Source organism: Xyrauchen texanus, chromosome 36, assembly GCF_025860055.1.
Source record: "Xyrauchen texanus isolate HMW12.3.18 chromosome 36, RBS_HiC_50CHRs, whole genome shotgun sequence".
In the NCBI taxonomy this organism is placed as follows: Eukaryota; Metazoa; Chordata; class Actinopteri; order Cypriniformes; family Catostomidae; genus Xyrauchen; species Xyrauchen texanus.
In genome coordinates, this window is record NC_068311.1 from 981,061 (window position 1) to 996,060 (window position 15,000).

Genomic DNA, 15,000 nt, shown 5'->3' on the forward strand with positions numbered 1-15,000 from the left:
AGTAGTGAGCAGGAAGTAAAGCCGCGAAATCAAGGCCTGCCCTCACTCTTGCTGAATCAGTCGCAAGCACACGCCCCTTTTGACTTATGACTTATGACGGTGTGAAATAATTAATTATAGAAATGTAGATATTAAATTTAAAGCTCCAATCTCCTCAGTCCTCCGAAGATCCCCCAAAAAGTCTGTTGGTGCTTCGGTGACTACTTCACTCAGAGAACCTGTCAATCACAGCTGTCAATCATGATGTCACAGCAGCGTTTTTATAGCATCAAATAACTAAAAACAAACTTATGTTGAAAACAAACACTTGAAATGACATCAACGTGATAGAAACGACAGTAAATGACAGAAACTATCTTTGGAAAAAAGACATGTGAAGTGTAATTTAATTGTTTAGTTGGTCTCACGTCTCACGTTGAATAACATGGGGAGGCGGGGCTTATGACCTATACTAGGACCAGCCACTGGGGGGCGATCGAGACGTTTTGGCTTCACTTTTGAGGGCTTGTGCGGCACACTTGGCTGAAACGATTAGTCTACATTAACTAAATGGACAATAAAAAATGTGCTTCTAAAATGTGAATTGTTGAATAGTCGTTTGATTTCATTTAACGCAACATGAGATCTTTTGAAACGCTAACGATGACGCGGGAGATCAGCACTTCAGCTCGTTCTTGATTGAGGAAGAAAGAATCGCTCACAGTCCAGATGCACTCCCAACCGATTAAGGTGATGTAGATCGTAAAGTATAAGGGATTTATTATACAAAAATGCGTTGTGACGTGAAATAAAGCGGAGCCGTACCTGGCGTTATACCTTTTAAATCATCCTTTATTAAAGTTTAAATAATAAGGAGGGGGAGTTGTATAAATAAGCGTGAAACTGGAATATCTGTAGTCAGAACCGCTTTGAGTCGCGTGACAAACAACACGAGAGTTTCAAATTTCTCCCGGGTGATGCACTGTCTCACGCCGAGACGCGCGTCCCCTGCGCAAGCTTGCTGCAGCCAGACTGTAACGTGATTGCTCACGACGTAGTGAATCATAATACATGTGTCACGTGTGCATCTTATCGTGAAGACAATTGGCGATGCGCTGCTCTATTAAGAAGAGAATGTTTGTGCGGAGTGTCTCCTAAGCCACCAAATTGGCCTGGTTGCTAGGGAGGGTAGAGTCACATGGGGTAACCAAATTAGCCCGGTCGCTAGGGAGGGTAATATTTAATATTATAGCATATTTAAAAATCCTTAAAACAAGATGTATTCACCTGAGAAGCAGCGTATGACATATTTATACTTGCTTTAGAGAATATATCTTGAATACTGTGTGTTTTGTCTTTATTGTGAACAAGTACAATAATACATTTATATTCAAGATACATTCTCTTAAAGCTGATCTAAGCATCTTATTCAGTGAATGTCGTTTAGAGATATTTTGAAAAGGTGATTTTGTCCTCTGTTTTGTCTAACCCTAACCCTAAACCAGACTCAATGTGGGGGCCAGTTCCCCTCTGACTGACCCCATAATATATGGTTTAAAGTAAACTAAGTAAGTGTTAAGGGGCAGTGGGCAGTGGTGGCTCAGTGGTTGAGGCTCAGGGTTACTGACCAGAAGGTCGGGGGTTCAAGCCCCAGCACCACCAAGATGCCACTGTTGGGCCCTTGAGCAAGACACTTAACTCCAGGTTGCTCCGGGGGGATTGTCCCTGTAATAAGTGCTCTGTATAATACATTGGTATTCAGAAGGTTGCTGGTTGGATCCCCACAGTCACCACCATTGTGTCCTTGAGTAAGACACTTAACTCCAGGTTGCTCCGGGGGGATTGTCCCTGTAATAAGTGCTCTGTATAATACATTGGTATTCAGAAGGTTGCTGGTTGGATCCCCACAGTCACCACCATTGTGTCCTTGAGCAAGGCACTTAACTCCAGGTTGCTCCGGGGGGATTGTCCCTGTAATAAGTGCTCTGTATAATACATTGGTACTCATAAGGTTGCTGGTTTGATCCCCACAGTCACCACCATTGTGTCCTTGAGTAAGACACTTAACTCCAGGTTGCTCCGGGGGGATTGTCCCTGTAATAAGTGCACTGTAAGTCGCTTTGGATAAAAGCATCTGCCAAATGTAGGGTTAGGGGTTAGGGTTAGGGTTAGGGTTAGGTAAATGTAAAATGTAAATGTTAAGGGTCGGTGTTTAAACATAGATTGTGTATGAACTGTGAGATTAATGATGTCTTTGAAGTTCATCTGGATTAACTGCAGAAGTTCACACAGATGAAATTGTCCTTGTTAATTGTCTGATGAGGCTTTTGTTGGCAATTAGTTGATAGTTGATGTATTCCGTTATAAGAGTGCAGTCCATCATTAGACCGAGGTGATGCAGGCAGAGATCAATCGGTGAGGTTCGGTGAGGTCTGTCCTAAATCCAAGGTTCAGACAGTGGCATATGAAGTATCCCATGTCTTATGGTTAGAGTTGGCATCAGTTCATCCTCTGAAGTCCATCATAATAGATTGAAGTGATGTTTGGCACCGACTGCATTTAGTCATCATCATTCTGCGACATGTAGCAGTGGAGTCCAACATGAAGCAGGAATGGTGCTGGATCCAGCCGGTTCTGGTGACCTCAGGATAGGAGTCCCGAGGTTGAGACAGGGAAACAAATAAAATAATATTAGCACGGATGCCACTCAATTTTGTTATAAATCATGATCACTGTTTCTGGTTCCGGCAGACCCAACTAAAGCAGCCTAATTGTGTGTTGGAGGATAAATTAGGTGTATGCCTGGATAAATAGATGAGTCTTTAGTCTAGACTTAAACTGAGAGAGTGTGTCTGCAGTCTCAGAACAGTGTTTGGGAGACCATTCCATAGTTTAGGAGCCAAATATGAAAAGGATCTTCCTCCTTTAGTGGATTTTGATATTCTAGGAACTATTAACACGGCAGAATTTTGTGATCATAATGAACGTGATGGAATATAGTGCAGTAGAAGATCACTTAAGTACTGCGGAGACCATTCAAAGCTTTGTATGTAGTTACAGAATATTATAATTAATACGTAATTTAACGGGTAACAATGTAACAATGATAAAATGGGGCTAATATGATCATATTTCTTGGTTCTCGTCAGCACTCTGGCTGCTGCATTTTGAACCAATTGAAGTTTATTTATTGATCTTGCTGGACATCCTCCCAGTAATGCATTACAATAATCTAGTCTTGAGGTCATGAACGCATGAATTAGTTTTTCGGCATCAGCAACAGAGAGCATGTGCCTTAATTTAGCAATATTTCTGAGGTGGAAGAATGCTGTTCTACAAACATTTGTAATTTGATTTTCAAAAGGACAGATTGTATCAAATATAACACCTAAGTTATTCACTGTTGAAGATGATGTAACAGTACATCCATCTAGAGTCAAATTATATTTTAGTGGCTTATTTTTAGAGTTTTTTGGTCCAATAATTAGAACCTCTGTTTTGTCAGAATTGAGTAGAAGGAAATTTCTGGCCATCCAATCTTTTATTTCATTGATACACTCTGCTAATTTCAGAACTGTGAAATCTCATCAGGTTTTGAAGAAATATAAAGTTGTGTATCTTCAGCATAGCAGTGGAAACTTATTAAATGATTCCTGATAATATCTCCCAGGGGAAGCATATACATGGAGAAAAGCAGAGGCCCTAAAACTGACCCCTGCGGCACTCCATACTTTACTTTTGTTTGGTTTGACAATTCCTCATTTACACAGACAAAGTGGTAGCGGTCTGCTAAATAGGACCATGCTAATGCAACTCCACAAATGCTAACATAATTCTCCAGCCTATTATTAGCAGCTCTAAACCACTAAGAGGCGCTATAACCATAGACTATCACCAGGCCAGAGATGAACGCCGCAGAGCTCTTTCTCCCACTGTAACAACCATTAAGTTGGAGGCGATCGGGGCAATTACGCTTGTTTTGCCAACTGCCGTAAAAAGAGCAACAACAAACGTATAAACACCAGAACGTTTATTTTCCGGCTAAACGTTACAATGGAGATGAAGGCTTAACTGCAGCTTTCAGCATTCACAAGGACGTCCACATTCGAGAGTTATTTGTTTGCATTATTAATTCACATTTCATTAAAGAAGAATTATCATTTGTCAGTATTTTATACATATGCACAGACGTTATGAGCGAGCTTCATTAGACCGCATATTCAAACAATTGTGACTTTAAACCTGTTCTTTTCTTTTAATTTACCCCATATTTTCTATTTTTAAACAGGATTATCAAATGTGAATTAATTAATTTATATGTACACCATTGTGTCATATTATGTTATATTCTCCTGGCAATACAAATGAAAGAATAACAGTTTCAGGTTGCAGGTGGAGTTGCATTTGAGTTGTTTATTTCATTGCATGTGCTGCAAGCTACACGCATGCAGCAATGTTGTTACCTGGGATGTTTTATGCATTTATAAACACATTACTATATCTCGATTTAGTGCTTCACACACACACACACACACACACACACACACACACACACACACACACACACACACACACACACACACACACACACACACACACACACTCTCACACACACACACACACACACACACACACACACACACACACACACACACACTCACACACACACACACACACACACACACACACACACACACACACACTTTTCAGAGATGGCTGTTTTCACTAACTTTCCTACTGATATATTTGGTCAATGTTGAACTTTGTACTTTTGTTATTCACTTCCTGGAACTCTATTAGTGGACACGTTTGACCACTCGATACGGAAAGTTCCACTGATCACTGGAGCGTTTAGTGTCAGTTTTTACAGTAAAACGGGTCTTTTTGAGCACCAGTTAAAATCACCTGCCTTTAAATAAGCAACCAAATTATGTTTCTGAAACGCTGGCTCAATTTAGTCTTTGGTTCAGTGTCTTGTCAGTCTAGACAGGGTACGGCCGGTATGGACCAGAAATCATATGTATGTATTTTTAGGCTGAAATTTTGGCCGGGTCGCAGCTGCAGCAGCATGAAGTTGAACACATACTGCCGTTTATGGCGCTCTTGTAAATGGTTGAAGTGATTTGAAGTGCTTCCACTTTTTGATGCAACCTGTTTATGGCATTCTGTGCAGATGACATGCAGAGCCCAAAGTAACATGCACAAGTAACATGTCAGAGTTTCTGTTTCTGTTTTCTAAAATGACGACATGGCCAACCTAATAGTATTGGTAGAGGAGGTTATTTTATGTGACGTACGCGCCGTGTTCATATAAAGACTCCATCACCATCATTTACAGTAAGGGTGCTCACACTTCTATGGAATGAGATACTTTTCCATCATGTTATTGCTGCAAGATACCATTCACAATATATACATTTATCACAATACCAACATTTCTGAGGGGGAGTGGGGGCGGGGGTTGCGTGTAGATGCAGAGGGAGAGTGGAGGCGGGGTTTGCATGCAGAGGGAGAGTGGAGGCGGGGTTTGCGTGCAGAGGGAGAGTGGGGGCGGGGTTTGCATGCAGATGCAGAGGGAGAGTGGAGGCGGGGTTTGCATGCAGATGCAGAGGGAGAGTGGAGGCGGGGTTTGCATGCAGATGCAGAGGGAGAGTGGAGGCGGGGTTTGCTTGCAGAGGGAGAGTGGGGGCGGGGTTTGCGTGCAGAGGGAGAGTGGAGGCGGGGTTTGCATGCAGAGGGAGAGTGGAGGCGGGGTTTGCTTGCAGAGGGAGAGTGGGGGCGGGGTTTGCGTGAAGATGCAGAGGGACAGTGGAGGCGGGGTTTGCTTGCAGATGCAGAGGGAGAGTGGAGGCGGGGTTTGCTTGCAGAGGGAGAGTGGGGGCGGGGTTTGCGAGCAGATGCAGGGTGGAGGTGGGGTTTGCATGCAGATGCAGAGGGAGAGTGGGGGCGGGGTTTGCATGCAGGCGCAGAGGGAGAGTGGAGGCGGGGTTTGCATGCAGATGCAGAGGGAGAGTGGGGGTGGGGTTTGCATGCAGATGCAGAGGGATAGTGGAGGCGGGGTTTGCATGCAGATGCAGAGGGATAGTGGAGGCGGGGTTTGTGTGCAGATGCAGCGGGAGAGTTGGGGCGGGGTTTGTGCCCAGAGGTAGATTGGGGGCGGGGTTTGCATGCAGATGCAGAGGTACTGTGGAGGCTTGGTTTGCGCACAGAGGGAGAGTGGGGTGGGGTTTGTGTGCAGAGGGAGAGTGGGGCGGGGTTTGTGCGAGAGGGAGAGTGGGGCGGGGTTTGTGCACCGAGGCAGAGGGAGTGTGGGGGCGGGGTTTGCGCGGAGACGCTGAGGGAGAGTGGGGCCGGGGTTTGCGCGGAGACACAAGGAGAGTGGGGGCGGGGTTTGCGCGGAGACACAGAGGGAGTGTGGGGGCAGGGTTTGTGCCCAGAGGTAGATTGGGGGCGGGGTTTGCATGCAGATGCAGAGGTACTGTGGAGGCGGGGTTTGCGCACAGAGGGAGAGTGGGGTGGGGTTTGTGTGCAGAGGGAGAGTGGGGCGGGGTTTGTGCGAGAGGGAGAGTGGGGCGGGGTTTGTGCACCGAGGCAGAGGGAGTGTGGGGGCGGGGATTTTGCGGAGACGCTGAGGGAGAGTGGGGGCGGGGTTTGCGCGGAGACACAAGGAGAGTGGGGGCGGGGTTTGCGCGGAGACACAGAGGGAGTGTGGGGGCGGGGTTTGTGCGGAGACACAAGGAGAGTGGGGGCGGGGTTTGCGCGGAGACACAGAGGGAGTGTGGGGCGGGGTTTGCGTGGAGACGCAGAGAGAGAGTAGGGGCGGGGATTTCGTGGAGATGCAGAGAGAGAGTGTGGGTAACCTGGAAGAAACAGGTTATGTAACGCAACATCAAACTATATTGATATAAACCGTATTGTCTCATCTTATATCCTGTTTGAAAATATACCAACCTACCTTAAGTCGATATCCCACCCATCCCTAAGACAAGGTCCAACTTCAAAGGTATGAGGAACGTATGGTGGAAATAATGAGATCTTTATAATGACCGAGCATGCAGCATATATGAATATACACAGAAATATTAGTTCACACTTTGAAATATACCTTATGAAAGGATCTTTTCAAAGCTTTTGTGGTGTGTATATATACAAATAAGTAATAAAATAATATACCAAATTTTAATCAAGCACAAGATCCTTATATTCAGCACATACTCATTTTTAAATATCAGTAACAATATATAATCATTACTGTCACTTTAACCCGATCCACTATATCAAACTGCAACACTGTTACTACCTCATATGTGCTCAAACGCGTTCAGACGGTCTGGAGATGTTTTGATCTGATGTCACGCTCAACAGACTCCGCAATGAGACAAAATCATGTTGTAAGAACAGAGCGGTTTCAGTTTTCACTTTGACACTTGATCTAGTGAAACTTCAGTCATTTCAGTCGGTCTGTGTTCCTTTGTGAGGCCGTAAATAGATATTTATGCAGGTTGTCTGTTTAAAATCAGATCTGAGGAGAGAGACTGACCATGAGAAGCCTCTCGGGGTCTCTCTCTCTCTCTTACTCTCTCTAGTGTTATTTGGTGATGCTACAAAGAGCTACATGAAGGTTTCCATCCTTGTCAACTATTCCTTTAACTATTAGTTTCATTGGTCTCTGGAAATGGAAGGTCCAATTGTTTCTCTGGACTTTAGAGGTCACAGGAAACCGTTTTGACAGATGTGAGGAAATGGAAACATCATCTGTTTTCAGTCCTGTAACTAACACAGAAGCTCCCAAAATGTGTTTTTCAGTGCGTCATGTTTTTTTGGATCCATGTATTCTATTAAGTACTCGAATACATGTAACTGGATTACATGTTTAAAATACAAAATATAAGTAACTGTAATCCACTACAGTTACAATTTAAGTTTTTGGTAATCAGATTACAGTTACATTCAAAAAGTATTTTGATTACTGAGATTACTTTTATTGTCATTTGTTTCATTTAGTATTTAGACTTTCCTTGTAAAACAATTATACATATAAAGAAACATTTTCCTTTGATGTGTTGGACTGTTGGAACATGACGTCATTGAGGAACTTTCTCTTGATAGTTTGTAACAAACTCTGTGACAGATGAAACATAAATGCAATAAACACATGATTATATGCCTTGTCAATGTTTCTAATGCGTTTGGGGGATTTTTACAAGAAATGCTAATCACTGTAGCATTTAAGATCGTATAGAAATCTACAAATATTATATTTTTTGCCTCGTTCTTTGAACAGAATCCACATACGATCAGAAATTCGTACATACGATCAGAAATGCTGTTTTGGGGTTTTGAAGTTTGGAGCCGCAGAAATAGTTCACTTTGTGTAAATTGTCATGTGACGGTTTAGCATTATGCTAAGCTAAAATGCTATTTCTTGCTTTAACGTGCATCTGTTACCAGACTCGATTATATTTGATAAAGGATTATATGACAAAATGAAACATTTTTTTCCTCTTGTGAGACTTTTTGAGATTAGAGCAAACACGTACGGCAAAACTCTTATTCTTAATGAGAATTTAAATATATCTAAATATTCTTAAACATGGCATATTTACTAGAGTAGCAAAACTGCATGAGATATTTAGGCTTTTTTTTGTTTTTCAGATAATTTACTTGTTTGTTGTAAAAAAAAAAAAAGTGAATAAATCTGCCAGTGCTGAAGAAGTAATCCAAAGTATATAGATTACATTACTGACATTGAGTAATCTAATGGAATATGTTACAAATTACATTTTACAGCTTGTATTCTGTAATCTGTAGCGGAATAATAATTATTATAATTTTTAGTTTCCCTTGTTCACCAATCGCCTCAATCCGGGCGGCGGAGGATGAATCTCAGTTGCCTCCGAGCATCTTATCACGTGACTTGTTGAGCGCGTTACCGTGGAGACGTAGCGCTTGTGTGGGCTTCACGCTATTCTCCGCGGCATCCACATTCAACTCGCCACATGCCACATGCCCCACCGAGAGCGAGAACCACATTATAGCGACCATGAGGGGGTTACCCCATGTGACTCTACCCTCCCTAGCAACCGGGCCAATTTGGTTGCTAAGGAGACCTGGCTGGAGTCACTCAGCACGCCCTGGATTTAAACTAGCGACTCCAGGTGTGATAGTCAGCGTCAATACTCGCTGAGATACCCAGACCCTCCCTAGCAACCGGGCCAATTTGGTTGCTAAGGAGACCTGACTGTAGTCACTCAGCATGCCCTGGATTCAAACTCATGACTCCAGATGTGGTAGTCAGTGTCTTTACCACTGAGCTACCCAGACCCCCCGCGGAATACGACCCTGAAAGTAGCTAACACTGTTTGTACGTCCTCCACATATAAACCTCTTCATACACGCTGACGTCATGAACCTTGAAGGCGAGTGAATCAGAGCTCAAGTGTTGATGTGTTAAAATAACAGACAACGTCTGTTAACGGTATTAAAGCATGTTTGATGTTGAATTAAGGTTTTTTGAGCGTTAGCTGTAACTCGTGTGATTTCTTGAAGTGGTGAATAAAAGTACCAACCACACCAAAGTGGCATTCAACTGATCACAATGTAAAGTCAGAGCACGAAACTGGTGTTGAGCGGGTAGAATTCAATGAAGCTGTCAGCGGAGGACATGTGAGGCGTCTCAAACTAGAGACTCTGATGTACTTCTCTTGTTTAGTTGCACATCTGCTCTTCCACATCTCTGTCTGTCGGCTTTAAATCGCCGTAATATCTCTGTGTGTCTCCGCACCTGTTGTGTTTGTGTTGAGTGACTCATTTAAGTGCCGTCCGGGTGTGCAAGTTGATCATTATCACTTAGAGCTGCTCGTGAAACCTGTTGAGTGAGGTGTGTGTAACGTCACATCATGGAGACCTGCAGCTACATGAACACACAGCGAGTGAGTGAGAGACAGAGCGAGCGAGACTAAACAGAGTTTGTGTGATCGGAGCTGCTGACTGACGTTCCATCAGAATGAAGAAGTTGAGCCGACTGATCACGGCCATCTCCAGATTATCATCTAACCTTGAGAATGATAACGGTACTTCCTCTTTCTCTCCTTCTCTGCACTCCTCCAGCTCTCCTGCGGATGATCTCTTGGAAACATATCGAGCTCCAGATATTTCACCTCGGATCAGATCTCCGAGGGAAAGACCCAGAAGAGAAGTCCCGCTGCCAACCCTTAGAAACAGTGAGTTGACTCCTCCAGGACCCTGTTTGATGTGTGTTGTCCATGTGCAGATGCAGCGGTTGGGTATTTATGAGGTGGTTTATAGTCATTAAACATGGTTTGCTACTTGGCTTTGGTAGGCGTGTCAGGTGAAATAAGGGGGCGGGGTCATTCTCATTCAAGAGATCATTTGATTGGACAAAGATTTGGATAAACCAAAAAGTCAGGTGATGTAACCAAAATGCAGGTCGCTATTTTGTTGAATACAAAAATGATAAAACAGGGCGTATCTCTTTAAACCCTCAAAGGGGCCTTTCACGCGACAACGTTTTCAACTAAAAAGGTAAAACCTTTTATGCGCTTTTGGCTGTTCGTTTACACGACAGCGGCGTTTTGGGGCCTGAAAATGCAAACTTTTGAAAGTTTTTCAATGCTGTTATCGTCTCCGTTTAAACATACAAAAACGTGAATTTGTGAAAACAATGAACGCAAAACTCTTTGAGAAGAGTTTTGCGTTCCCTCGCGATAGTTTAGCTTTCCCTCGCGATATTTTCGTTTTCCCTCACTATAGTTTAGTTTTCCCTCGCTAGTTTTCCCTCGCGATAGTTTAGTTTTCCCTCGCTATAGTTTAGTTTTCCCTCGCTAGTTTTCCCTCGCGATAGTTTAGTTTTCCCTCGCTATAGTTTAGTTTTCCCTCGCTATAGTTTAGTTTTCCCTCGCGACAGTTTAGTTTTCCCTCGCTATAGTTTAGTTTTCCCTCGCGATAGTTTTGTTTTCCCTCGCTATAGTTTAGTTTTCCCTCGCTATAGTTTAGTTTTCCCTTGCTAGTTTTCCCTCGCTATAGTTTAGTTTTCCCTCGCTATAGTTTAGTTTTCCCTCGCGATAGTTTTGTTTTCCCTCGCTATAGTTTAGTTTTCCCTCGCTATAGTTTAGTTTTCCCTTGCTAGTTTTCCCTCGCGATAGTTTTGTTTTCCCTCGCTATAGTTTAGTTTTCCCTCGCTATAGTTTAGTTTTCCCTCGCTATAGTTTAGTTTTCCCTTGCTAGTTTTCCCTCGCTATAGTTTAGTTTTCCCTCGCTATAGTTTTGTTTTCCCTCGTGATAGTTTTGTTTTCCCTCGCAATAGTTTCGTTTTCCCTCGCTATAGTTTAGTTTTCCCTCGCTAGATTTCCCTCGCTATAATTTAGCGTTCCCTCGCGATAGTTTAGTTATCCCTTGCTATAGTTTAGTTTTCCCTCGTGATAGTTTAGTTTTCCCTCGCTATAGCTTAGCGTTCCCTCGCTATAGTTTATTTTTCCCTCCCGATAGTTTCGTTTTCCCTCGCTATAGTTTAGTTTTCCCTCGCTAGTTTTCCCTCGCTATAGTTTTGTTTTCCCTCGTGATAGTTTTGTTTTCCCTCGCGATAGTTTCGTTTTCCCTCGCTATAGTTTAGTTTTCCCTCGCTAGATTTCCCTCGCTATAATTTAGCGTTCCCTCGCGATAGTTTCGTTATCCCTTGCTATAGTTTAGTTTTCCCTCGCTAGTTTTCCCTCGCTATAGTTTTGTTTTCCCTCGTGATAGTTTTGTTTTCCCTCGCAATAGTTTCGTTTTCCCTCGCTATAGTTTAGTTTTCCCTCGCTAGATTTCCCTCGCTATAATTTAGCGTTCCCTCGCGATAGTTTAGTTATCCCTTGCTATAGTTTAGTTTTCCCTCGTGATAGTTTAGTTTTCCCTCGCTATAGCTTAGCGTTCCCTCACTATAGTTTCGTTTTCCCTCGCTATAGTTTAGTTTTCCCTCGCTAGTTTTCCCTCGCTATAGTTTAGTTTTCCCTTGCTATAGTTTAGCTTTCCCTCGCTATAGTTTAGCTTTCCCTCGCTATAGTTTAGTTTTCCGTCGCTATAGTTTAGTTTTCCCTCGCTAGCTTTCCCTCGCTATAGTTTAGTTTTCCCTCGCTATAGTTTAGTTTTCCCTCGCTATAGTTTAGTTTTCCCTCGCTAGTTTTCCCTCGCTATAGTTTAGCTTTCCCTCGCTATAGTTTAGTTTTCCCTCACGATAGTTTCGTTTTCTCTCGTGATAGTTTTGTTTTCCCTCGTGATAGTTTCATTTTCCCTCGTGATAGTTTCGTTTTCCCTCGCTATATTTTCGTTTTCCCTCGCGATAGTTTCGTTTTCCCTCGTGATAGTTTTGTTTTCCCTCGCGATAGTTTCGTTTTCCCTCGCTATAATTTAGTTTTCCCTCGCTAGTTTTCCCTTGCTATATTTTCGTTTTCCCTCGCGATAGTTTCGTTTTCCCTCGCTATAGTTTAGTTTTCCCTCGCGATAGTTTCGTTTTCCCTCGTGATAGTTTTGTTTTCCCTCGTGATAGTTTCGTTTTCCCTCGCTATAGTTTAGTTTTCCCTCGCTAGTTTTCCCTTGCTATAGTTTCATTTTCCCTCGTGATAGTTTTGTTTTCCCTCGCTATATTTTCGTTTTCCCTCGCGATAGTTTTGTTTTCCCTCGCGATAGTTTCGTTTTCCCTCGCTATAATTTAGTTTTCCCTCGCTAGTTTTCCCTCGCTATAGTTTTGTTTTCCCTCGCTATAGTTTAGTTTTCCCTCGCGATAGTTTCGTTTTCCCTCGTGATAGTTTTGTTTTCCCTCGCGATAGTTTAGTTTTCCCTCCCTATAGTTTAGTTTTCCCTCGCTAGAGTTTAGTTTTCCCTCGCTAGAGTTCAGTTTTCCCTCGCTAGAGTTTAGTTTTCCCTCGTGATAGTTTCGTTTTCCCTCGTGATAGTTTCGTTTTCCCTCGCTAGCTTTCCCTCGCTATAATTTAGCGTTCCTTCATGATAGTTTCGTTTTCCCTCGCTATAGTTTAGTTTTCCCTCGCTATAGTTTAGTTTTCCCTCGCTAGTTTCCCTCGCTATAGTTTAGTTTTCCCTCGCTAGTTTCCCTCGCTATAATTTAGCGTTCCCTCGCTATAGTTTAGTTTTCCCTCGCTATAGTTTCACATTCCCTCGCTATAATTTTGTGTTCCCTCGCTATAGTTTCGCTTTCCCTCGCTAGTTTTCCCTCGCTATAATTTAGCGTTCCTTCGTGATAGTTTCGTTTTCCCTCGTTCTAGTTTTCGCATTCCGTCGTAACTAGTTTCACATTCCCTCGCGATATGTTAGCATTCTCTCGCTATAGTTTCACTTTCCCTCACGATATGTTCACGATAGTTTCTCTTTCCCTTGCTATAGTTTTGCATTCTTTCGCGATATGTTCGCTTTCCCTCGCTATGGTTTTGCATTCCCTCGCGATCGTTTAGCTTTTCCTGGCTTTAGTTTCACGTTCCCATGGTATTTTTTAGTAAAACTAGAGTAACCACAAGAATAACCATGGTTAATGTATAGTAAAACCACGGTTACTATATGGATACAGTATACTGTATTAAAACCATGGTTACCATCAATAAATTAAATTAATAATAATTATAATATTTATAATAATACGGTTAGCCTAAAACAATCATGGTTACTACAATAGTACTATAGAAAAAACATGTGTTCCTACAGAAACTATGGTTACTACTGTTTGGTAGCACTTTACTATAAGTTTACACTTGCTAACATTAGTAAATGCATTAGCTCAATATTTTTTACAGTATTCATTAATCTTTGTTAATAAAAATTTTTATTATTTACATTTTAATGTTAGTTGTTAGTGCATTAACTAATGTGAACATATACGGCTTCACATAAAAATCATATGTTGAAATTAGCATTAACCGAGATGAATAAATGCTGACAAAGTGCTGTTTGTTGTTTTATTTACAAGTGCTACCGCTATATTACTGTAGCATAATTGTTACTCTGGATGTCTTTATAATTGTTACTCTTACCGTCAATTCGCTTGGGATAAGAACTGTCTGTAGAAATCACAGGGATGGATGTGTCGCTTTAGCGGCGCCCCCTAGTGGTCCTTATGAACGGTGCAGTTGGATCTGTGAATGAATTGCTCTTTTGATTCCGGACTCATCCACAAGACAGATGACTGTTCCTCAAACTGTGTGACTAATTCTGTTATTGAACTGTTCTAGAGTTTCTTTCTTTGACTCATTAACTTCTTTAACGGCTCTCTGTAGAGCTGGATTCAGCTGGAAGTTCAGATGAACATGAGGATCAGGACTCGGACCGCTGCAGAGACACTAAACTCATAGGCATGGCCAACAAGGTGAGTCAAGACTGTGTGTGTTAGATTGATAGGGACTGTCCAAAAGGAACAGATGCTGTATGACTGACAGCTGTTTCATCCAATAGATGTCCTTGATGGTTCCGAAGGAGACGAAACCCCGTTACAACAGCCTGTGCAGCGATGACGAGCTACTGGATGATGATGGCTGTGACGCATCCATATCAGTAAAGTGAGTTTTTCCTGCAGTGCATTGTTGGAAATTGAACGGCTCAGAAATGACATCATCTACTCACCATCATGTGGTTCCAAACCTGTATGACGTTCTTTTTTCTGTGGAACGCAAAAGAAGATATTAAACTGAATGTTCACGCTGCTCTTATCCATACAATGAAAGCAGACAGTGACCAGGAGCAATCAAGCTCAAAAAATGACAGAAACGCCATAAAATATTAATGAAAGTCTATAAAACTTGTGTAGTATATTTCAAGTTTTCCAAAGTCATATAACAGCTTTGTGAACAACTTAAATGTTCAGTTCAAGCAACACCCTCATTATTTCAGTGAATATCTCGGCCTCTGAGTGGACTACAAGTTCAATCTAGGGGTCATTAGAAAGCTGATTTTATCATCAATAGTCGAAAAAATATTTTTCAGATGATTTGTTTTGCATGCTTTTGCAGTTTTTTTTAGACT

General features: G+C 42.3%; 1 protein-coding gene across 4 annotated transcripts in view; it reads left to right on the plus strand.

The window, feature by feature from the left end:
- LOC127630198 (arf-GAP with Rho-GAP domain, ANK repeat and PH domain-containing protein 1-like) overlaps nt 1-15,000 on the plus strand; it is a 119,760-nt gene that overhangs the window by 53,419 nt on the left and 51,341 nt on the right. For all 4 annotated transcript variants that reach the window (XM_052107671.1, XM_052107669.1, XM_052107670.1 and 1 more), the window contains 3 exons: nt 10,090-10,202; nt 14,259-14,347; nt 14,434-14,537. In XM_052107671.1, the coding sequence (XP_051963631.1) occupies nt 10,090-10,202; nt 14,259-14,347; nt 14,434-14,537 (306 nt within the window). The remainder of the gene's footprint in view (nt 1-10,089; nt 10,203-14,258; nt 14,348-14,433; nt 14,538-15,000) is intronic.